The sequence below is a fragment of the Mya arenaria genome, chromosome 11, assembly GCF_026914265.1.
Source record: "Mya arenaria isolate MELC-2E11 chromosome 11, ASM2691426v1".
Taxonomy (NCBI): Eukaryota; Metazoa; Mollusca; class Bivalvia; order Myida; family Myidae; genus Mya; species Mya arenaria.
This window is the reverse complement of record NC_069132.1, coordinates 12,987,168-13,011,152: the sequence shown is the minus strand read 5'-3', so window position 1 is coordinate 13,011,152 and position 23,985 is coordinate 12,987,168. Positions and strand designations below refer to the sequence as shown.

At 35.5% G+C, this 23,985-nt stretch overlaps 2 protein-coding genes across 3 annotated transcripts; one reads left to right on the top strand and one right to left on the bottom strand.

Moving 5' to 3' along the window:
• The first annotated feature begins 1,503 nt into the window (after nucleotides 1–1,503).
• On the top strand, nucleotides 1,504–5,156 carry LOC128209681 (uncharacterized). The gene is made up of 3 exons (XM_052913827.1): nucleotides 1,504–1,959; nucleotides 2,272–2,341; nucleotides 4,135–5,156. Exons 1-3 carry the CDS (start codon nucleotides 1,899–1,901, stop codon nucleotides 4,598–4,600), a joined length of 597 nt encoding a protein of 198 aa, XP_052769787.1. The 5' UTR covers nucleotides 1,504–1,898; the 3' UTR covers nucleotides 4,601–5,156.
• An 823-nt stretch (nucleotides 5,157–5,979) lies between these two features.
• Nucleotides 5,980–23,899, bottom strand: LOC128209680 (tRNA pseudouridine synthase Pus10-like). Of its 2 annotated transcripts, XM_052913825.1 has the most exons (18): nucleotides 23,791–23,899; nucleotides 20,802–20,935; nucleotides 19,206–19,547; nucleotides 18,931–19,017; nucleotides 16,786–16,820; nucleotides 16,502–16,613; nucleotides 15,130–15,191; nucleotides 14,731–14,868; nucleotides 14,357–14,439; nucleotides 13,989–14,114; nucleotides 12,950–13,006; nucleotides 12,705–12,781; nucleotides 12,303–12,358; nucleotides 11,873–11,990; nucleotides 10,600–10,643; nucleotides 10,133–10,231; nucleotides 8,359–8,458; nucleotides 5,980–7,848 (listed from the first exon to the last, which is right to left on the bottom strand). In XM_052913825.1, exons 2-18 carry the CDS (start codon nucleotides 20,928–20,930, stop codon nucleotides 7,771–7,773), a joined length of 1,743 nt encoding a protein of 580 aa, XP_052769785.1. In that variant the 5' UTR covers nucleotides 20,931–20,935; nucleotides 23,791–23,899; the 3' UTR covers nucleotides 5,980–7,770. The 2 variants fall into 2 exon arrangements, with proteins under 2 accessions (XP_052769785.1, XP_052769786.1); XM_052913826.1 differs by lacking the exon at nucleotides 18,931–19,017.
• Nucleotides 23,900–23,985: the final 86 nt, after the last annotated feature.

The following is a 23,985-nucleotide window of genomic DNA, read 5'->3' as shown; positions in this document are numbered from 1 at the left end:
TTAACAGCTGGTCATGCCCGAATTACAGGGGCATCTCGAGTAGGCCTATTGCATCTTTTATAATTTTTTTCACGTTGGACATAGATTTGTGATTATGGATCTGTTTGTACGTTTTTGCAACGAGAGTTTCCAAATAGAAGTGTCTGGACTATGAAAAAAATGAATTCTTAATGATCATTTTTGCAGTCATGCATCATGCACAGAAAATTTTGAATGTAATTACCTTTTTGAAATTTGGATGGTTTACACACTTTGTGATATCGTAGATTCCCTTATATGTGCACACACAAATGAATATAATTTAAAATAGAGTAGCTTTTTAATTTTGTCACTAAATGTTACCAATATTGCCAATAAAAACTTGGGACCAATAACAAAAACTCCAACTCCCAGATAAAACTTGAAACTCTAAAATTTAAACGAAAACTTTCATTTGAAAAACTGTATATAAACAATATACTTCGATACAATTTAAGTTGTAAACATTTAATAGACAAGAACACCTGATATAAAATACATTATAACTATCTCACATCGAGTATCATTTGAATTCATTAATAATAAGGAAGAGATGGAGTCAAGCATAAATAAATATATAGTGTTTTTTTTAGATCGAACAAACGAGCGATATAGTTATGAAACAATTTAGTTAATAAAATGACAAACTTCGTTTCACATGCCATAAAATTTGCCGATGGGTTATTCCTTCCCAGTTGAGATCTATTAACTATATTTACTGAAAAGCTCAGCTTTGACGTGTTGTATAGTTAATAGCCGACGAGTGGACCGCGTTGTTGTTGAAAGATACGGTAGTTAATTTAATGCCTACACTTCTATGCTCTTGCTGGAAAGCTCAGCTATCCTGTGAGGCATAGTAAGTTGAAACTTCAACAATCTTTTCTGTTGGATGAAGTTAGAGCGTATTTATATTTAGATTGCAGACGCAAAGAAAGAAAGTGAACGTATTTTATGTATATACCAAGAAAGCTCGGCTATCTGGTATTACATAACTGAGTAGTGTTTTTAAGTACAGTTTTAATTTTGAAAGTTACAACTCAGTGTTTTATTCAAGAAAGGAAAGCTTTCTGATAATTCACCGAGATCATCGGCAAAGCAGTAGATTGAGAGAGTTTGAAATTTATTGTAAAGAAGTCGATCATAGGCATTTAGACACAAGGAAAATTACTTACACAAAACTTCTTTTATAATTATTTTGTGATTATTTATTCAAAATCATTTGTACACCATCAAATGGTTAGGTAACCGTGAGGAAAATTATTATATTGTTTCATTTTTGTCATTTATCTAAGAGTTCTGCCAAGTTTGATAAAATAGTGTACAGCCGCTCGGTACACTCGGCACACGTTACAAAACGAACCACTTCTCTCGAGTGGACATTAAGTTCTACTTTATACGTACCTATATGCACGATTGGCAGTTTCGGTGGATGCACATTGCTACTTTATTTGCCTTATTTGCAGTTCCGGGTGATGAACACTGCTACTTTCAATATAATGTTGTAGATTTTATTTTTTATTTCAAAATGGTTGTGTTGCAAGTGAATAATTCCGAATAGGAATGCACATAATGTTTGGTGAAGTGAAAACGAATTATAATGAAATACGGTAATACACGGTTTCATATGCCACAGAAAATGAAGCGATTTTTATTTAAATTATTCAGATAACATTGGATACAAATAGGTTCAACTGATGCGTGAGTCCTAAAGATGAGAGAAAACATACTAAGTGGCTTAGTAAAAAGCTAAGTTGTAGAATCCTTAGGGCAATTGAGATGTTGAAAGCAAATGATCAGCTTTGACAATCATTGCTGGAATACATTTAGTTTCACAATTAACAATAGTAAAAGGAAATTATATGTAAGAAAACGTGCAATATATGAAAATGACTAGGATTACATTTCATAGAATCATTGTGTGTATTCCATTTCTTGTTCACGGTGAGTCTTGCTTATATTACCAGTAAATGTCCAAGTAACAACTTATCTAGGAGACGCTCGCTAGGAATAACTGATACTTTACAATTACATGTAATTAAAGCGGTTTTGAAATGGAGAATCAGTTAAGAAGTTATTAAACCTAACACGAAATCCTCATATTTATTTATACTCAACGAATGAATACTTATTTTTACTTAACGGGTGTTTACTATTTCAATTATTAAACTATACATCGTTCTCCTGAAAACTATACAGATGCTCTGTTGCCTTGTTGTCTGAAGGCAGTTCCATTGTTCTATGCCATGATTTCAGCGTCAAGCAACGGCGCTCCGGACCAACGGCCGAGGTACGCGGTCGGACAAGAAAACTTCGTCAAACATAGGTGACAATCAGCTTATATTTAATAAATACAAGTTTCTCAAATAACTAAATCTTGAATCACAAGAAATATACACATTTCGCTATTTTTTTTCTTTTTGAGGCCTTGAACCCTTTTATAGTTGCCCCGTGATAGGGACCATGAGGTCGGGGCCATCTCCATGTGCCCTTACAACATTCATATAGCAGTAATAACATATATAACAGTAATGTGTTGTACAGTTGAAATTGATACTATTGAAACGTTTAAAATATAAATGGTTGCTAGGTAATTACGCATATGTTGATATGAGATTGGAATGCTTTTTTACCTTCGAAAGCGAAAGCGGTAAAAGCAACAGATAGACTGGACTTAATAGTGCCTGTTTATTGAGTGAGATCATTGTAAGAAATAACTTTGTACTCGTATATATTATTTCATACGAAAGCAAAATAAGTAAAATAGTGGATGTTTATCAGCAACAGTTTCGATTGCTTTAAACACACTTAAACACTATTCTTGCATACCGGACGTGTGTTTCCGGTCATGTGACCAGTGCTGGAAAACCCCTTCTTACACACCCCATGTAAGATGAGTCACGCGCAACAGCGCGCCACTTCTTATTTCATTTATTGTATGGTTTATGAAAAATATATTATGCCATTTCAATAAAGCGCAATCAAATATATATATATATATATATGTTTGCAAGACTTAATTAAAATTGAACATTGAGTATCGGAAACGAGCTCTTTAGATCCCTGATGGTTTTAAAGTTGAAGAGTATTTCCCCAAAAACGATTTTTCCAGAAAAGTAAAATAAATCATCTTTTAAAGCTTCCCTCTCACAGATTGAACGTTTTGACGTTTTTATTTATTTATTTTTCTTGGAAAGAGCCAATTTTTGCGAAAATGCATGGAAACCAGTTATGTAAGACTGCTGACAAAACATTAGATCGCAGAATTTTACATTGAAGTTCAAAAATTGATGTTTTAAATATAATATAATAAATTATTGACAAAAACGTTCAATCTGTGAGAGTGTAGCTTTGTAAAAGGGCAAAAGTTATCCTTGCATATATGTAGGAAGTAAGTTTATCTGTTGACGGACTAATTCGTGAGAACTGTTTGACCCTATTCCCCTAAATAACTCTAGCACTTTTGCTACACTGCATTTATCCAAAGTTGGCAATGATTTGTCAATATTCACGTCATAATTTTTTTTTTATACTTTTAAGAAAATTTATGAGAGCGATAGAACTTTGATTTAAGTGACACTCTTATTTATTCAACAAACATACATTTTTAGTGATAAACCTTGAACTACTTTATACTAAATAATGCATTTATGCAAAATATTAATTAGTGATAACAAGATTGTAACTGTGTATTTAATAGCAGAAAGCGCAAAAAATATTAAATGCTTGGTGAATGCTAAATGATTTACTGTGGTCTACTACTGTGGTCTCATAAGGTAGAAATAGCGTGTTTTATGCTCATTTCTTTTCAATTAAACTCGGTATCTTTCATAAGAATGTTGTTTTCGACATTTATTAATCTTTTTTGGAATATTAAAACAACTTTATTAATTGTGGTAAATCTTATTTGGGAGTAAGAGTTCATCTATAGTTTTGCGTACACATAAAGCATTGTACAAGCACACAGTCCAATATCCCCGACTGCCCCTGTTTTCACATCATTAAGAATACTCTAAATGGCGGAATATGTACCAAGGGTATAGATGACACATAAACCTTGATAAATCTTGAAATGGTATGAATAAGATTATTACAAAGTAATGCTGTTTTTTGTTTCAGGAATTTCTCTCATGTGGGTCTAAACAATTCACCAACATCAACACAGATCATTGAAGTTCCTTCTGCAATGCTACAAACTCTCAAATTTAAATCGAACCTGTTTTTCAACAACTTTTTCAACGTCTACACGACAAAAGCAAAAGCTCTTGCCGAAAAATTGCACCATGCAGTCAACCAAGTGCACGCCATAGAATATGATCTCGATGAACTAATAGAAAATCTTGAGGATCAATATTCAAAAGAAGAAAACGAGTCACGGAAATCCGTCTTTTCCAAGCTATTGACTCAAACGACGTTGAAGAGATTAGAAATACGGAATAAGGTGGCTGTAGAGTACGGGATTCTGCAGTGCGTGTACGTGCTTGGGCGCTCGTGCGTTGTGGACGCGGACTGTCATGGCCAGGGCTGTATCCTCCAGTGTCGGCGGTCTTGGGCGCTTTGGTGGCAAACCAGCGCCTGTCGCTAGGGCGGAGACCATCCTGGGTTTAACGATGGTCTTGATACAGCGATAATACACACCATTTTGCGTCCGAAGATATGGTGACTACTAAGTACTTACATAACTCAAGATATTATGATCCGATTCAAACTAGCTGGTTTCGGTTCGATACATGCACACTCGTGCTCAGTGACGTGAAAGTCAAACTTCCTTTAAGAACTGTCACTTGCACACAATAAAATTTAATTGAATAACTTTAATATCCTGAAAAGTTGATGCATGGATGGGTGTTTTTAATCCATGATATGACTGCATATTGAGTGAGTCTGAGTGGCATGCATGTTTATCGAACAGTAACGCGACTGTAAACTTAAATTATTTATATTGATATAACGCTCCAATGCGGATAAGTGTCTAGTTTTGAAAACTTTATATCTGCAACTACATTAAAGCTCATTAAACACAAAAGGAATGCTTAGCAAGAGGGCCATGATGGCCCTAAAACGCTAACATAAGCAAGGGCCAAAAACTCTTGTGATAAAGCATTAATAAAAATGTTGCAATTTAAACATATCTTTACTGATGACGATGCCTTGTTTTATATTTGTTAAGGGTCATGCAATGAAGCTACCGGTAAAGTTTCATTGAATTTGGCCCGGTAGTTTCAGAGATTTTTTTTAAAGCAAAACAGTAAGTCGGCCATTTTGTTGTTGTTGTTGATCAATCTCAATGCCTTGTTGTATAATTGTAGAGGCTCATGCAATGAAGCTTCCTGTAAAGATTCAGTGAATTTGGCCGGGTAGTTTCAGAGATGTTTTTTAAAGCAAAACAGGAAGTTGGCCATTTGTTGATGTTGTTGTTCATCAATCGTGACCCCTTGTTGTATTTTGAAGAGGGTCACCCAAGGAAGCTTCCTGTAAAGTTTCATTGAATTTGGAGTGGTAGTTTCAGAGGAAATGTTGTTTTAAAGCAAAACAGGAAGTCAGCCATTTTGTTGTTGTTGCTGTTGTTGTTGATCAATCGTGACCCCTTGTTGTATTTTTGTAGAGGGTCACCCAAGGAAGCTTCCTGTAAAGTTTAATTGAATTTGGACAGGTAGTTTAAGAAGAATGTTTTTAAAGCAAAACAGGAAGTTGACCATTTTGTTGATGTTGTTGTTGATCAATCATGACCTCTTGTTGTATTTTTGTAGAGGGTCACCCAAGGAAGCTTTCTGTAAATATTCATCTAATTAGGAGTGGTAGTTTCAGAGGAGACGTTTTTAAAAGCAAAACAGGAAGTTGGCCAGATTGTTGTTGACTTGTTGTTGTTGATCAATCGTGACCCCTTGTATTTTTGTAGAAGATTACCCAAGGAAGCTTCATGTAAAGTTTCATTGAATTTGGACTGGTAGTTTAAGAGGAGATGTTTTTTAAGCAAAACATGAAGTTGGCCATTTTGTTGTAGTTGTTGTTGATCAATCGTGACCCATTGTTGTATTTTTGTAGAGGGTCACCCAAGGAAGCTTTCTGTGAATTTTCATTGATTTTGGCCAGGTAGTTTTAGAGATGTTTTTTAAGCAATTGTTGACGGACAGACGGAAGGACAGACTGACTAACTGATGGATGGACGTCTCACAAAGACCGATTATAATAGCTCACCTTGAGCACTTTGTGCTCTGGTGAGCTAAAAATGGATCTCAGCAAATTAAAGCAATGTTTGTCCTCAAATGCAATATTGCATATTGTGTAAAATCATATGCGCCAGTCTAAATATCCATTCGATAATGATCTACTTATATTATTGTGCATTTTTTTGTTGCTCCAAAGCTCAGAGGTCTATTGACAGTCATTAATATCTCATGCTCTCATCGTCACCTTCCATATATTGTCTGTTTCCGTGTATATAAGCCACCAATATCTCATGACCTCATTATGAATGAACACTTCGATGAAAAACCTGTAACTTGTGTATGGCTTTCGTTAGAAGCAGTTTTGTATTAGCGGATTATTACACCCTGTAATTGGTGCACGTATATTTCTTTTATTTTGACACAATTTGACGGATAGCGACACATGAAACGCTTTGGTGTTATGACGCCATCGAACGATGCATAGGATTTACTAATAATATAAATATTTACATTATAAATTGATCAGACATAATGGATACCGTAGATGACAATATTTGGTTGCGTTTTTCTTTACCCAGAGTGTATTTTGGTATGGCTTAAAGTATGTTAAGTATACAGTCCATATAGGACATTACCCATGCAGCACATGCAAATCGTAATATTGTACGTCTCCATCTAAGAACTGGTTCCAATATGAAGAAAATACTTAAGTCTTATTTTAACTGAGAATGACCTTGCATGTAAGAAAAATACATTCTGATTATTTTTATTATTATTATTATTATTATATGACCTCTAATGAAGGCATTAACTTTACATAAAATAATTTATTTCTGAGGTACAACTGCTGTACATTGTTGGCCCAATCATTTCGTTTCTTTCAGAATATTGGGGATTGTTGACATCAACATAAAACATACAGTCATGTAAAACAGTGCACTTTTCAAAAACATTAAAAATTTTGAATAACACCAGAGTGGTATGTGGAAACAGGAGGGAGATGGAGATTAAGGAGTATTTTGTAATACTGGGGGAAGCAGATTCGATTTTAGAAGCCTGGTTTACATATATGGACAATGCTCGGTTATATAAATCTAGAGTAATATTGTTGCATTTCATTCAACTGTTATAATATGAACTTGAAATGGTTGATATTTTGGATGAATATATGTATGTCAGAGGGTCAGAAAGAAGACTTATTTCTTAAAAACACAATACTTTGAAATTGGTCCCAGAAAAGAATGGAAACTTGGTCTCTATATGGCAATACTGTAGCAGACAAAGACATGGTCAGTGCTGTATCATCTAGTGTAGGCCAATCTGATTTTTGTCAGTTTAAATGGCATTTTTCAAAATCCATAAAATCATACAATGGAGTCGAAACAAAGTTAGACATTTTTTATGATACTTTATAAGTTGATGGTAACACATTTCATGATGAACAACATTTACTTGTATTTGGCAATTATTTAACATTTCTTATTCCCTTCAAGGAAATATATACACTAACAGTCAAATACAAATAATAATGAAAGGAGGTTTTCTCTTTGGCCTGAACCTCTTAAGATGCAGCCCTTTCTCCCCCTCAAGTATCTGTCTGTGGTTTTTGCAATTCTTGTTCTCGGTCCTGGTCCACTGCCTTTGGCCAATCAAGTTCAATAGCCTGTAATGTGTTATGCATGGTTAGTGAAGTAAACAGCAATAATTTATGACACTAATCTCATGCCTTACTTCACCAGGTATATACTGAACATGGCCATGTTATTTATTTCAAACCCTAATACTTAAATTCTTTAGGGACAAAGAAATGAATATTTGATAGACCATCTCCTTCAATGAAAAATTCTCACAGCCATCAGTCATGAAAGTCAGTTACCCAGTGAGTTTGTAATTGGTTTGGAATATGAAACATTTTGAAATACAGATCAATGTCTAATGAACAATAAACTTTGAACTAGGACTTTGAACTAGGAACCTCTATTATGCTACAAAATAAAAGTCCCAGAATTTATCAAAATCATTCAAATATTTACTGACTTCACTACTTCTAAGATAACATTTGAATTCCTTCAAATAGCAAATACTTTTTTTAATCTCTTTAAAAACTTAAAAGTCTTAAGCTGTAAACATTCTTTGACTCCAAAATGAGCCCCGAGGACAACTGCAGTGATACCGTTACATCCAGGTCCAGTATATCAACATCAATGCCAAGGATGATGGAAAGGTTTGGTCTCGTGCGACCCAGGTCCCCGTGCACAAACTCCTTGATGTAGCTGTGTATAGGTCAAGGGTCATTGGAGCAAGGATTGAATATACATGTATAATATTTACACCTCAATTTCCATTCCTAAAATGAACAGCCTTTTGGCAATTGTGATTATCATATGATGAACGAAACATCTTCGGATATGCTTGGATCGCGTATCAATATACATGTACATTGAAAATTGTTTATATTATTTTTGTTTTAAATGTGTCAGCAGGCCACGATAAACTGAAATTGACATGTTGAAAAGTGTTGATTTATGATTTGTTGTCACTAGCCTTTGAATATTACGTTAAAAATCAACTATGCAGTTGTTTATGTTTTTCCCACTTTGTTATGACGTCATATGACAAACTGTTTCTGGTACCGATCGGGTCGTTTTAATTATAGAATGGGTGAGAAAAACTTACAGAATTTTTTTTTCCAAATGAAATTAAGTATTTTTTAACAATTCCGGAAATTAATAATGAACTATTGGTGTAAATATAAGTAATGAATTGCGTGGTTGATGTCATTATCAGGGATATGAACGCAGTTTGGCTGGTTAAAGTACCCGTGGAGTCCTTCGGTGCATTAGGCTGGTTAAAGTGTGTGGAGTCCGAAGGATTCTTTAACCAGCTAAACTGTGTTCATATTCCCCATTATGACATCAACCATGCAATGCATTCCTTAAATAAAAATATGCAATTACTCAGCAGAGACCATATTCAAACCATATTTGTTTTTATTTTGGGATGACTCATCTTAAATTTAACAAGTTTCACAATGAGACAATATAAAACTAAAAGCTTTGTAAACTGGTGATCATTTTGAAACAAAAATTCACATCTTTTGAAAATACATCTAGCTAAATCTGTTAATTTGGCATTACAAGAAACTGGAAAAATTCCACTTATCATCTGGAACTGTATGGTCACACTGAAATTTATTAACACTTGGATATTGACTTCATGAGTTTACAAAGGCCAAGCATTATGGTATTTGACCCACAAATAAGCTAGTCATGCCATTGATGGTAATGTTTAGTAATGATGCCTGGTGACCACATTTCATTTTGTAACTTCATTTGTATTTATGTTCTTAAATTCAACTGATATTGGATGTGATATTTTTTTGTAATCTTTGAAGGTTAAAGAAGCCTGCTTGCGGTATAAAATTTCTAGGCATTTATTTTCAGCACATTATTCAAATGATGCTAAATAATATTGGGTCATGAGGCATCCATGCATGAAAAATAACAGATACATTGAAGCAAGTGTATCAAAAAATGAAATAGGCAAACATCTTGCCCGACCATTTAGCTTGTCACAAAGGCTAGACATTATGTACAGAAACAGTATGACTTTGTCTTAAAATGATTCAAACGTCAGACTAGTGTTACACTATTATGACTAACAATAACTCAATCTACTGAATTTGATCATGGCAGTATGAACACTGACCTGTCCAAATATTGAGTCCACTGCATGTTATGAAAACAGGAAACTGAGATTTTGCTTGCACAAGATATACAATAGTGGAGGACTACAAAGGTGACTACAAACACTGGATGGGAGTCTGTGCATATATCAGTTGACATGTGTTTTGTAAACAATCAATTTTCACAAAGAAATAATAAAACCATAAAGTGTTGCATATTTAAACTGCCACCCTCTGCCTCATGTTTGTTGGGTAAGGATACGTTCCAGCCTGGGTGGAGAGGTCTACACTAAAGTGTGTGTCATCCACACGTGTCGCTGACATGCTGTGAATGAGCTTGTCTCGCGTAGCTAGAGGCCGTCTGCAAACAAACCATGGCAGGTAATTAAACTTATTACTGCATAAACTACACAATAGTATACACATATTTTGCATTTTTGGAAGAAAAGTTTGATAGTATTGGCTAAAATCATTTGCTAAAATCATATGGGATAAACAATTTGAAAGCAGCCGGTATCTCTGCTAATTAAGCCTAGATAGACAGATTGGTTTAAAGGTAAAGGGAAAATAACAATGACAAAAAAACACAAGCGAAAGTTTGTTTACATTACAATTTGAAAAATATGAATGGTATATTTGGACAAAGATTTCTGATTTACTTGTTATGTTGAAGGGCTTAACAGTGTACTGGATGAAGAGGTCCTAATAAGAAAACTGTGTATAACAAACCTGTGTAGGACGCGTATTGGTGTCTTCTGCAATATCTTCAATTCCTAAAGGATGAGAAAAAACATAAATCACTATGCATAATTTCTCATTATAAGTTTGTAGATTTATAGTATTAACAGTCAAACATAATGCATAATGCATACCTTCAATGACAAATTTATGGTCTTGTTGCCATAGTAACAATTCTTTGAAATGATGTGCATAGTTTCCTTTTTGGTCCCAAGCTGCACACAATTTTAATTACCTAGCTTGTATACTCAGTTATCACATATCCATTTTTACACATAGACACAGACATTCATGCTTTTTTTGTTGTCATAGAAACCACACATTTTGTCCCCCCCTCCCCCAATGAAAATAAATTGACATTCATAATCTCCTTCTAACCACATAACAAATTTCAGGAATGTGGTTTTATACTTTTTGTGTGAGTCCAAGATTTAGTTTCAAAAGTGGTATTTTCACTATTTTCATTGCAATAGCAACCATTTTTAGATCAGACGAACTTAAAAGGACATGCATAATGCTCCCTATCCTCATACATATACTTACTTTCATTACTGTAGCTTAAATACTTTTAGAGTTATGCAAACGTCCAGTTAAAAAGCGGTATTTTCTCTATTGTCGTTGCCATTAAATGATGTGCATGATCACCCTAATGGCCCTCTATAAACATACCAACTTGCATACTTCTAGTAGTATTGCAGCATCCTGCTTTTCCTGATGGACAGACAGAGTGTGAACCTATAAAAGGGTCCACAATGGTGACACCAGAAGAAATCTTATTATTCACATTGTTTTGTTGCCTAAACACCTGATGAAACTCTTTACAGAAATTCTGATAAACTACAGTTTTGCTGACAACAATCGAGTGTTTAGACCAGCAGAGGGACCTGTAACACTTCACGTTGGGAGGTCAAGGCAGGGATGGGTAGAGAAAAAGACATCTACCTTCGACTGTTAGCCATGTCAAGATGATGTTCAGACCAGCAGTGGGTTCTGTAACACTTCACTTTAGGAGTAAAGGCAGGGATTGAGAAAAGAAAGGGGTGACTACCTTGGTTCTATTAAGGGTGTCAAAATGATGTTTAGACCCGCAGAAGGACCTGTAACACTTCACTTTGGGAGGTAAAGGCAGGGAAGGGTGGAGAAAAAATACCCCTAACTTGGTTCTGTTAACCATGTCAAGATGATGTTTAGACCAGCAGAAGGTCTTGTATCACTTCTCTTTTTGAGGTAGGGGCAGGATTGGGAAGAAAAAGGAGACACCTACCTTGGTGCTGTTAAGTGTATCTAGATGTTGTTGGGAGACAGGCTGTTCAGACCAGCAGAGGGCCCTGTACCACTTCACCTTGTCTATTTCACCCTGTTTCAATACTTCAGTCTCCTCCCTGCAATACACCAATAGCAATTTACATATGTTCCTGCTGATCAAATGCAAACAACAAACCATGACCAGTGAATTTGTTAAACAAAAATAGAAATAACTTTCAATTAAGGAAAAATGTCTAAAGACTACTTAAGTTTAGTTTGAGTAAGAAAGGAACCATCTGATTTTAAATGTTCAAGTACTTTTAAGTTGCCTATTTCTCTTCTTGGTGATTTTTTCAAGAAGTGTATGATTTGATACTGAAATGTTGTGCATACATATTGCCACTATGAAATAGAAGTTTCACTTAATGTCTACATAGAAAAAGCCTTACTTGGGTACAATCTGAAGATCTCTGCATTTGATGTCTTCAGTTGAGGTATTTATGTCCTGTAAGCAATAGTTAAGAACATTTTTATCATCATTTTTTATCATTTATAAATGATTTGTGGAGGCTGCGATTATAATATGTTGTAAGAGAGGCATAAGAGATTATGGTTGTGCAGTGTTGATTAGTTTTATATTAAATTCTAAACGTTTCGAGAATGAGTACCGGGTATCTGTGCCTTTGTTATACTTTATAGCAAAACAAATTCATAAATTGTAAGTAAGAAACATATATCACGCTTGCCTTTCAGAACATTTTCCTATTAGGCAATGAGTGAAGATACATGGGCCATGACATGCTTTAAAAAATGCCTTGCGATGGAAAAGGTGTTAAAATGATAGAGAGTACCTGCTGCATCTTGGCCATTTGTTCTGAGGAGAAGTTTCGACATCGAGGGTTAATCAGCTCCAACACAAACGGCCGACCTGACAAACACAGGAATAACAGGGGATAAATGTGGAGTGGTAAAGACACTCTCACAGACATAAACTCAATACATGCAGTCTCTGTGTACAGATAGCAGTTGACAAAGCTCATCAACATCTTGGCTCATAGGGAATATTACTTAACCAAATCAATATACCAGTACTCACCATTTCCCAACATTCGCACATCCACGTCTTCACGGCCTGAGGATGAAAACTTCTGTTCTGTAACAATATTGAGAGGGGATATTTAAACAATTATTTTTTTTAAATATATAATCTGTATGTCTGCATCAAACTGATGTTTAAAATACATAAAATACTGTCATAAAATTAGACTTCAAATATCAGGACTCAAATTTAACAAACTAAAGGGCCAACATGGCCATATATTGCTCAACTGCCTGAGCACCTGAAGAAACTTAGGAAACAAGCTACTGCCATGGAAGTCATGGGTTGCCAAGACAAACAGCGGTCACTTAGAAAGCGAATTGCTGCTATGGAAGTCAAAGGTTGCTCAGAAAAATGGATTGTTGCAAACAAAATTTGTGGATGCTAAGCAGTTGCCACCTTAAGTGATATAATTGAATGTAAAACAAGTGACCTTCAGGTGGGGCCAATTTTGACCCCAGGGACATGATTTGAACAATCTTGGTAGAATACACCAAATATCTCAACCACCCTAAGCCTTGTTGTTTGGTGAAGAAGATTTTTAAAGGTTTTCCTTTTTTCATTTGTCAGTATAAAAAAAGTGATCCCCAGGTTACAATTTTGACCCCCGGGGCATGATCTGAACAATCTGTGAAGAAGACCACTTTACCATACAACATGCCAAATAACTTTGCCCTGGGCTTTGCATTTTTGGAAAAAGATTTTAAAGCTTTTCTTATATAAGTAAAACAAATTAACCCCTGGCAAGCCAATTTTGAAAAGTCTTGGTAACCATTTATTGAAACTGAATTGAAAATATCAATTTAAAGACTTTTAAAAGAGTTTATACCAATGATCATTCCTGTGATGTATGGTGAAATTTTACCAAGCAGTATAAAATGATGTCATTTGAATGAATTGTTAATGACATACGATGGATGATGGATAACCAACCTGTCACAATATCTCGCCCATGAGCATTAAGGTAAGCTAAAAATGTAAATTCTTCAATTTCTCTGTGTGATCTACAGTATAGGTAGCCTTGGTTCCATATTACCATCTGGCCTGAAGTGCTTGTTGATTGGTCCACAAAGCAGCTCCTCCACAGAAGACTCGGATCGCCGAACACCGTCTATCAACCACGGGGTCTGGCTTAACTCACGACTGTACTTGTTGTAACGACCTGCAAAATAATTTCCTTTCAGCAGTCATAATCCAATTATTCCTCCCTTCTACATTAATAGTAAACTAATACATGAAACTAAACTATAATTAAACTGTTTTAAATGTATATACTTTAGAACAATAAAACTGTTAAAAAAGTTATTTCAAAAACATTTTTTTGATCCTTCAGAGAGATCAATTTACTAGACACATCACGATAACAATTTTAATGCTGTTTACAATTTAACCATACATAAATACCTGCAACAAACACATTTTCATTCTGGCACTTGATATCACAGGAGATCGCTGCTTTGGGCGCAAGTGGAGGACACTGGTAGCTCCTGTCAATAGAACGAATCTTAATCATAGTCATCTGACACTTTCAAAAGACAGTAAAACATAACCATAGAAACGAATAACTGTATATGCCAACGTCTATGATGATGTCTTTTAAAGTGAGATCATGGCACATTAAAATTGAGTATTAAAACATAATGGTGTTTTATTCTATCATTACACATCGGAGTAAAGTAAAAATATTGTAAGACTTGATGACTGAAAATAATTTACTTAAAACAGTTCTACCGATCTGAGTAACGATTGTAACCAAACAATCAGAAGACAACACATACTTCCTGAACTCGTCATCTGAGAGTTTGTCTAAGGCCTTGCCAACATTGGCTCGTGTGTAGAGGGACTGGGCCAGCTTCTTACGGAAGCGCCTGTCATGTTTGCGCTTCACAAACATCTCACTGCAGCTGGAACTCAGGCTGTAACAGATAGAGGCTTATCGGCTAAAGGTAGAATATATTTTAATAGTGTTGTGCCCATGAATAAAATATAACTTTAACAATTAATTAAAAGATAAATTTACAAACTCTCTTATTTACAACTTACTATTTAAAATCATGAAAAGTTGAGGAAATTGAAAGAAATGATTTTGAATTTGCCTGCCTTGTTAAAATGAATTACTTGTGCGGATGAAACTCTTATTACAAAGGTTTTAGAATTAAGTTTAAAGAATCACTTACAGAAAAGTGCACTCCTTGTTTGACTCCGTGTAGTCAAATGTCATTGTGATATCAAACATGCTCTGAAATAAACAATAGTGAACACAAGTGACAAACATAAATGTGAAAAAAACAACTCATTTTGACAAAGTTGGAATAAGAAAATGAAAGCACAAACCTTAGTAGTGATTGTCTTGACATACCTTTTTTCTCAATCTTGGGAGTGAAACGTAAAATAACCCAAAACATTTGATAAACATGCAAATTCCTTGGAATGATATTACCACCCAGATAAGGCAAAGTAGATGGCATGAAAATGACATGTTGGTGAAATATTACAACCAAAACATGCAATACGGCTTCAGAGTGATGGACTCTTATGAACATTGAATATGAGATATGAGTTGGGTTGAAAAAAGAGAATATTGAAAATAGTGTAGCAATTATATTTGACCTAGTGACCTAATTTTTGACCTCATATGACCCAGTTTCAAACTTGTCATTGATTTCATCAAGGATTACATTCTGATAAATATTGGATCAGATATAATGCCTCTAGTATGTTTCCAAAACTTGACCTAATGACCTAGTTTTTTACCAATGTTACCCATTTTTAAAATGTAGAATGATTTCATCAAGGGAAACATTCTGTCCAAGTTTGAACATAATCTGACTGACTAACATGATATGGTTCCAGACAAAAAATAACTAAGATTGACCTAGTGACCTAATTTTTTTATCACATCTGACCCAGTTTTAAAATTGCCCAACAGTTCATCAAGGAGAAACATTCTGATTAAGTTTAAAAAATAGTGGATGAATATAATGCCTCTAGTATGTTTCAAAGATTTTTTTGTAAAAATTGACCTTGTAGTTTTTGACCCCATGAGACCCACTTTTACAAGTTGTTGAGACTTGATAAAGGGGAAAAATCTAACCAAGTTTTAACATAATCTAACCAATCCCTACCAAGGTATGGGTCCAATGATAGGGTTCCAGACAATACATTTCCAAGATATGACCTATTTTTTGATACCACATGACCTAGTTTCAATTTTTTCCAAGAGTTCATCAAGGAAAACATTCTGAAGTTTCATGAATATAGGACCAAATATAATGTCTCAGTGTTTTCAAAAAGATTTTTCTTAGATTTCACCTAGTGACCTAGTTTTTGACCCATGTGACTCACTTTCACAAGCAGTTGAGATTCCATAAAAAGGAACATTTTAACAAAGTTTGAATATATTCTGACTAATCCCGATCAAGATATGGTAAAAAAAAGTGTGGTGGACAGACACACAATGACAAAACAAAATCCCCCACCTTCGGTTTGGCGGGGGATAACAAATTTTACACGATAAGTCCAGAATGCAGACCTTTCCATAGTTCATACCTTTGGACTGAAAGGAGCGCCTAGCAGATCAGTGAGGAGAGGACCGTTCCTCCACTTCCATACATCCTTAATGGGGGCTATGTCCATGTCTGTCTTATCACCATAAACTGTCCTGGGAAAATCATAGCCAGTGCACAATAACAAAATAATCATATTATACATATAGATTATTATCAATTTAAATAGTGATAACAAACATGAAATAAAATTTTGACTATCACTACAGAAAAATACAGTCAATAATTTACTAGTGTTTATAAAAAGCATAAAACTCTTTTACTCACCTAAACTTCTCTTTCAAATGCAGCAATATTGCACGCTGAAAATAAACAAAAATGCATAAATATTCTTTCTCACAATCATTGTCTGCAACCCCTGTACATATTCCATTCATACAACAAAAGTACTCAATAAAGGGGTATCCCAACAGTGTAACAGGGATATCTTAATGGAGTACCAGGGGTATCATAATTGTGTACCAGGGGTATCAAAATAGTGTACCTGGGTATCGTAATAGTGTACCAGGGGTATCATAACAGTGTACCAGGGGTATCATAACAGTGGACCAGGGAAAACGTAATAGTGAACTAGGGGTATCATAACAGTGTACCAGGGTATCATAGCAGTGTACCAGGGTATCATTTAGTGTACCAGGGGTTGTACCAGGGTATCATTTAGTGTACCAGGGGTATCATATCAGTGTAACAGGTGTATCTTAATGGAGTTCCAGAGGTATCATAATAGTGTAACAGGGGTATCATAAACTTGTACAAGGGATAATGTAATAGTGTACCAGGGGTATCATAATAGTGTACCAGGGGTATCATAATAGTGTACAAGGGGTATCATATCAGTGTAACAGGTGTATCTTAATGGAGTTCCAGGGGTATCATAATAGTGTAACAGGGGTATCATAAACTTGTACAAGGGATAATGTAATAGTGTACCAGGTGTATCATAATAGTGTACCAGGGGTATCATAATAGTGTACAAGGGGTATCATAATAGTGTACAAGGGATAACATTATAGTGTTCCAGGGGTAACATAAAAGTATTCCAGGGGTATCTTAATGGAGTACCAGGGGTATCGTTATATTGTTCCAGGGGTATCATAATAGTGTACAAGGGATAACATTATAGTGTTCCAGGGGTAACATAAAAGTATTCCAGGGGTATCTTAATGGAGTACCAGGGGTATCGTTATAGTGTTCCAGGGGTATCATAGTAGTGTTCCTGGAGTATCTTAATGGAGTACCAGGGATAACGTTATGGTGTACCAGGGGTATCAAAGTAGTGTTCAAGGGTTATGGGGTATCAAAGTAGTCTTCAAGGGTTATCTTAATGGATAGGGGTAATATAGGGTATCTTAATGGAGTACCAGGTAATGTAATAGTGTTCCATGGGTATCATAATAGTGTTCCAGGGGTATCTTAATGGAGTACCAGGAGTAATGTTATAGTGTTCCAGGGGTATCATAATAGTATAACAGAGGTATCTTAATGGAGTACCAGGAGTATCGTAATCCTGTACCAGGGGTATGGAAATAGTATACCAGAGGTCTCTTAATGTAGTTCCAGGGTATCGAATAGTGTACCAGGGGTATCTTAATGCAGTACCAGGGGTATCATAATAGTGTACCAGGGGTATCATAATAGTGTTCCAGGGGTATCATAATAGTGTTCCAGGAGTATCATAATAGTGTTCCAGGAGTATCGTAATAGTGTTCCAGGAGTATCGTAATAATGTATCATGGGTATCGTAATAGTGTACCAGGGGTATCGTAAAAGTGTTCCAGGGTAATGTAACAATGCACCAGAGTTATTTTTATCGTTCCAAAGGGGTATCTTAATGGAGTACCCGGGTATCTTAATAGAGTACTAGGGGTATCCAACAACGAGACTAAATTTAATAAATGTAATGATTAAAACAAACAGTGATACAATTAGAATAGTTATAAGTATTTTGAGGTGCGCTTGCATATGCATTAAGATTTATGCATACTTACAATTTATGAATATACAAGTATATGTTGTTTACTTTACTTACCTCCCTGAGTATGATCTAGACAGGAACCATTAGGGAATAGATGTAGTTGTTGGACTTATTAACTATACTTACCTCCCTCAGTATGATGCACACTGGAACCATCTGAGAACACTTGTACCGGTAGTTGTTGGACTTGTTAACTATACTTAACTCCCTTAGTATGATGCACACTGGAACCATCAGAGAACATGTGTACCGGTAGTTGTTGTCCTCGTTAACTATACTTACCTCCCTCAGTATGATGCACACTGGAACCATCAGAGAACACTTGTACTGGTAGTTGTTGAACTTGTTAACTAAACTTTAATCCCTTATTATGATGCAAACTGGAACCATCAGAGAACACTTGTACCAGAGTTGTTGGACTTGTTAACTACACTTACCTCCCTTAGTATGATGCACACTGGAACCATCAGGGAACACATGTACTCTTTGTACTTGAAACCCTCCAGGTCAATATCCTCTTTCATCTAAATACAAATTATGATTACAAATTTACATGTTAAGTTATTGATTGAAGCAGAACACTAATATTGTTCAAAGTTAGATAGGTATATTATGCAGAGTCAAAGCAGATCTATGCATCATTGCTAAAACATTTTTCTAAGTTTATTAATTTTGTTTGGTACTGGTTAATTAGAGTCCAAACCTACATTACCTTATTGAGAAATTTCTCCTCTGCAAACTGCTCCAGGATTCCTAGACATATCACACAGGCAGAACTGGTATTTGAAGAGTGGCTTTGTGTATTTGATTTACTGCCATCTGCGGTATCACAGTCTTCACCATTACCATTTAGCTCAAAAGCACTGTCAGTTTTACAGTTAGAACTGTCATCTGTCTCCATTGGTGTGTTAGTTGAATTGGAAACACTTTTCTGAGAGTCTATGTCACATTTATTTGTAGTTTCACTAGTGTCAACTGTTTTCCCATTTTTATCTATATCTGGCTGCTCGACAGAAGATTTGCCTCTGATGTCCTGCACCATTTCAGCCATATCCTGATTTTCAAGAAAATAAAAATTAATTTACAATTCCTGACAATATTTCAAAACTATACAATAAGCTCATTTAATGTCATTGTTCCCCCTTTTACAAGACATAAAGTAAAACATTCAAATATCTTTCCTTCTTATATGAGCCGCGAAACACACTTTTTCTGCCATCAGACATGGGTCTTCTTTTCTTGCCTAATTTGATACTTCAATTCAGTTGTTTCATGAAGAAACTGTGACAATTTAAGGATAATATTTCAAAAATTGAAAAAGATGTGAGTTTACAAGTATGACCATACAGTGCAAAGTTTGACAAATTAATCATATCTATAATAGTTTAATGATATTAATTTTTTTTTTTTAAATCTGGCCATTTGAAGAGGACAGTATGAATTTTGTCCAACTAAATTGTGCTGATACCTTTCTATTCAAAGCCAGAATTTTTTCTGGTAATTATAGCACATTTAAAATTTCATTATTTTGAGCATTCTTTTAGCAATTATGATTTTTTTTTTTAAATTATGTCCCAGGACCCAAAATTGGGCATCACAGCTCATATATCATAAGTTACAATACAAACAAACTTTTTCTCAAGTACTCTAAAAAGCAATTGCAAATTAATTCTATGTTCTTAGAAATTTTATGATTTGTGTAAAAAACTTCCAGGACTGTTGTAAGATATCAGAAGAAAACAAGAGCAGTCACAGGAACATGACAAATTCCCCCAAAGGCCTCGTTGAACAGATAGCCATTAGTATTTGGGCCTGTATTGAAAATTAGCCTTGTGTATGTAACTTATGTTTTGGATGACCAACTTTAGCTCCCGATCAGGTTTGGAAATATTGACCTGAAACATTTTAAAAATCAAAGTATGTACATGGAAATTATAACTTTAGTCACTGCAAGATAGAGTGGATGTCAACTAAGTGTTCTTAAGTTATTTATTGGAAACAGACTATCAGCTTTAGATCACCACAACCTTGACCTTTGACCCACTGATCTCAAAATCAAAAGGGTTCATTTGCTGGCCTTTACCAACATGCCTTCAAAGTTTGAGGTTCCTGTGTCATGGTATTCTTCAGTAGTTGATCGGAAACCATAGGGACAGACAGATGGACGGACGGTCCAATTATAATATGTTGCCCTTTGAAGGGTTATCAATGACATTTTTTTTTAGTTTTTACCATAATAGCCATACTTTCAAATAGTCAAATTATGTTAATGCTTCTTAATAGTGAGCATATATCTGATTTTCCTGACCTTGTAGTTGCCTCTGTATGTGTGCATGTCTTTGTCACCAAGGTATCGCATGGTACACCTCGAACAACAACCACAACTGGATAACTCATTTGCTATCTCCCCCAACAATGCTTTCTCTGATGTAAACATGTTTACTGAAAAGAAATAAAAGAAAAATAATATCATTCAAATGACTGTATTGCAAATCATTGATGTGAATCTGATATCTTGACCCATCCACAAAGAAAACAAGAGCTGTCACAGTATGTGACAAATGCCCCCGAATGTGACATTGACCTACGAACAAGGTCAGTACATGAAAAGTTGATCTTGCCTTTACGTGTCAAATACATATGGCAAGTTATTTTAAATTGCCTCTGAACATAAAAAAATACCACCCATACTTGACAACCTACACTGTTATGTCCTTATATTCAGAATTCCCTTGTGAATAAACACTTAGTGTATCTTTCACCTTAGAGGTAGGGACATGGGTCTTGCACGCGACACGTTGTCTTCGTATGTGGAACACATGTAGCAAGTGATTTTAAAATCTGTCCATACAAGGGAAAGTAACAGCCCTGACACGACAACCTATACTCTATGTCCTTATAACAGCACTCCATTGTGAATAAACACTAAGTGTGACCTTGACCTTTGAGGTAGGGACACGGGTCTTGCACGCGACACGTCGTCTTGGTATGTGGAACACATGTGTCAAGTTTTTTTAAAATCTCTCCATACAAGGGAAAGTTACAGCCCGGACACGACAACCTATACTCTATGTCCTTATATGCAGCACTCCATTGTGAATAAACACTATGTGTGACCTTGACCTTTGAGGCAGGGACACGGGTCTTGCACGCGACACGTCGTCTTGGTATGTGGAACACATGTGGCAAGTTATTTTAAAATCTGTCCATACAAGAGAAAGTTACAGCCCGGACACGACAACCTATACTCTATGTGCTTATATGCAGCACTCCATTGTGAATAAACACTAAGTGTGACCTTGACCTTTGAGGTAGGGACACAGGTCTTGCACGCGACACGTCGTCTTGGTATGTGGAACACATGTGGCAAGTTATTTTAAAATCTGTCCATACAAGGGAAAGTTACAGCCCGGACACGACAACCTATACTCTATGTCGTTATATGCAGCACTCCATTGTAAATAAACTCTAAGTGTGACCTTGACCTTTGAGGTAGGGACACAAGTCTTGCACGCGACACGTCTTGGTATGTGGAACACATTTGGCAAGTTATTTTAAAATCTGTCCATACAAGGGAAAGTTACAGCCCTGACACGACAACCTATACTCTATGTCCTTATATGCAGCACTCCATTGTAAATAAACACTAAGTGTGACCTTGACCTTTGAGGTAGGGACACGGGTCTTGCACGCGACACGTCGTCTTGGTATGTGGAACACATGTGGCAAGTTATTTTAAAATCTGTCCATACAAAGAAAGTTACAGCCCGGACACGACAACCTATACACTATGTCCTTATATGCAGCACTCCATTGTGAATAAACACTGAAGTGTGACCTTGACCTTTGAGGTAGGGACACGGGTCATGCACGCGACACGTCGTCTTGGTATGTGGAACACATGTGGCAAGTTATTTTAAAATCTGTCCATACAAGGGAAAGTTACAGCCCGGACACGACAACCTGTACTCTATGTCCTTATATGGCACTCCATTGTGAATAAACACTAAGTGTGACCTTGACCTTTGAGGTAGGGACACGGGTCTTGCACGCGACACGTCGTCTTGGTATGTGGTACACATGTGGCAAGTTATTTTAAAATCTGTCCATACAAGAGAAAGTTACAGCCCGGACACGACAACCTATACTCTATGTCCTTATATGCAGCACACCATTGTGAATAAACACTAAGTGTGACCTTGACCTTTGAGATAGGGACACGAGTCTTGCACGCCACATGTCGTCTTGGTATGTGGAACACATGTGGCAAGTTATTTTAAAATCTGTCAATACAAGGGAAAGTTACAGAGCCGGACGGACGGACGGTGCGATTTTAATATGCCCACCTTCGGGGGCATAAAAAATCTTTAAAATCACAAAGAGTTTCCATTTGGACAAGAATTTCCATTCTGAATCTTACCAATTGGGCAATATATTTTTTCTTATGAAAGTGAGAAAAAGAGCTTGTATCCCGAAACCTAGGTGATCTAGTTTCGCAGGACGACAACACACCAAGTTACTAGTCCAACTACAACTGGTTACTGCAACCATGTGGATAAGCTTCCCACTGCAACCATTTTTTTTCACAACTTTTATTGTATTTTTTCTGCAATTTCCGTGTCATAGAGTAATATACTTATAAATATTTTTTTGATGCATAACCTGGAAAGCTCATTTTTTTGTGCCAAAACATGAGAGTCCCTTTAAAGCGTCCATTACAATAAAAGTTAAAAGCAATCATCGAAAGCTGTTGCACAATGTACATGTACCTCATTTTAGTTTAAATATCCAAAGTCCAAATAACTGAACACGGATTTATTTTTTTACAATTTTTTAATAAGGCAAATCCTTTTTCTACAATTTCTGTGTCAAAGAGTAATATATTTATAATATTTTTTAAGATGCATAACCTGGAAAACTCATTTTTTGTGCCAAAACATGAGTGAGTCCCTTTAAAGCGTCCATTACAATAAAAGTTCAAAGCAATCATCGAAAGCTGTTGCACAATGTACATGTACCTCATTTTAGTTTAAATATCCAAAGTCCAAATAACTGAACACGGACATATTTTATACAATTTTTTTAATAAGGCAAATCCTTCCTTTAGGGAATAGAAGAATCCGTTTTTAATGTCTGTTATTTCAGACTATAATCTATATTTGAAAGACATATAACTTGACGATAAAAATAATATATATTTAGATTACAGAATGTTGTTTTTTTATCACAAAATTAAACAAATGGTCATATTAAAAGAATCAGAATGAAAACTTTCAGACGGAAGAGTTTTAACATACTTGCAGTTGAAGACTTGGACTAAGTCAGTGTGTGTGTGTGTGTGTGATTGTGTGTGTGGGTCACACATGTGTAAGAGTATTTTTTGCCAACTCAGCATGAATGTAGCCGCCTACACGAACTTTTAAAAAATAATCAAATTCACCTTTCATCTTTAACTTATACACATATTATTTTTTATTGTATGGTAAGAATCA

Excerpts from the sequence above, each read along its gene's own strand:
- LOC128209681 (XM_052913827.1), top strand. The coding sequence starts at position 1,899 with ATGAAAATGACTAGGATTACATTTCATAGAATCATTGTGTGTATTCCA. Across the intron at positions 1,960-2,271 it reads TATTCCATTTCTTGTTCACG|CGTCAAGCAACGGCGCTCCG; the intron begins GTGAGTCTTGCT and ends CCATGATTTCAG. Across the intron at positions 2,342-4,134 it reads GAAAACTTCGTCAAACATAG|GAATTTCTCTCATGTGGGTC; the intron begins GTGACAATCAGC and ends TTTTTGTTTCAG.
- LOC128209680 (XM_052913825.1), bottom strand. The coding sequence starts at position 20,930 with ATGTTTACATCAGAGAAAGCATTGTTGGGGGAGATAGCAAATGAGTTA. Across the intron at positions 14,115-14,356 it reads TGAAAATGTGTTTGTTGCAG|GTCGTTACAACAAGTACAGT; the intron begins GTATTTATGTAT and ends ATTATTTTGCAG. Across the intron at positions 11,991-12,302 it reads GATCTTCAGATTGTACCCAA|GGAGGAGACTGAAGTATTGA; the intron begins GTAAGGCTTTTT and ends GGTGTATTGCAG.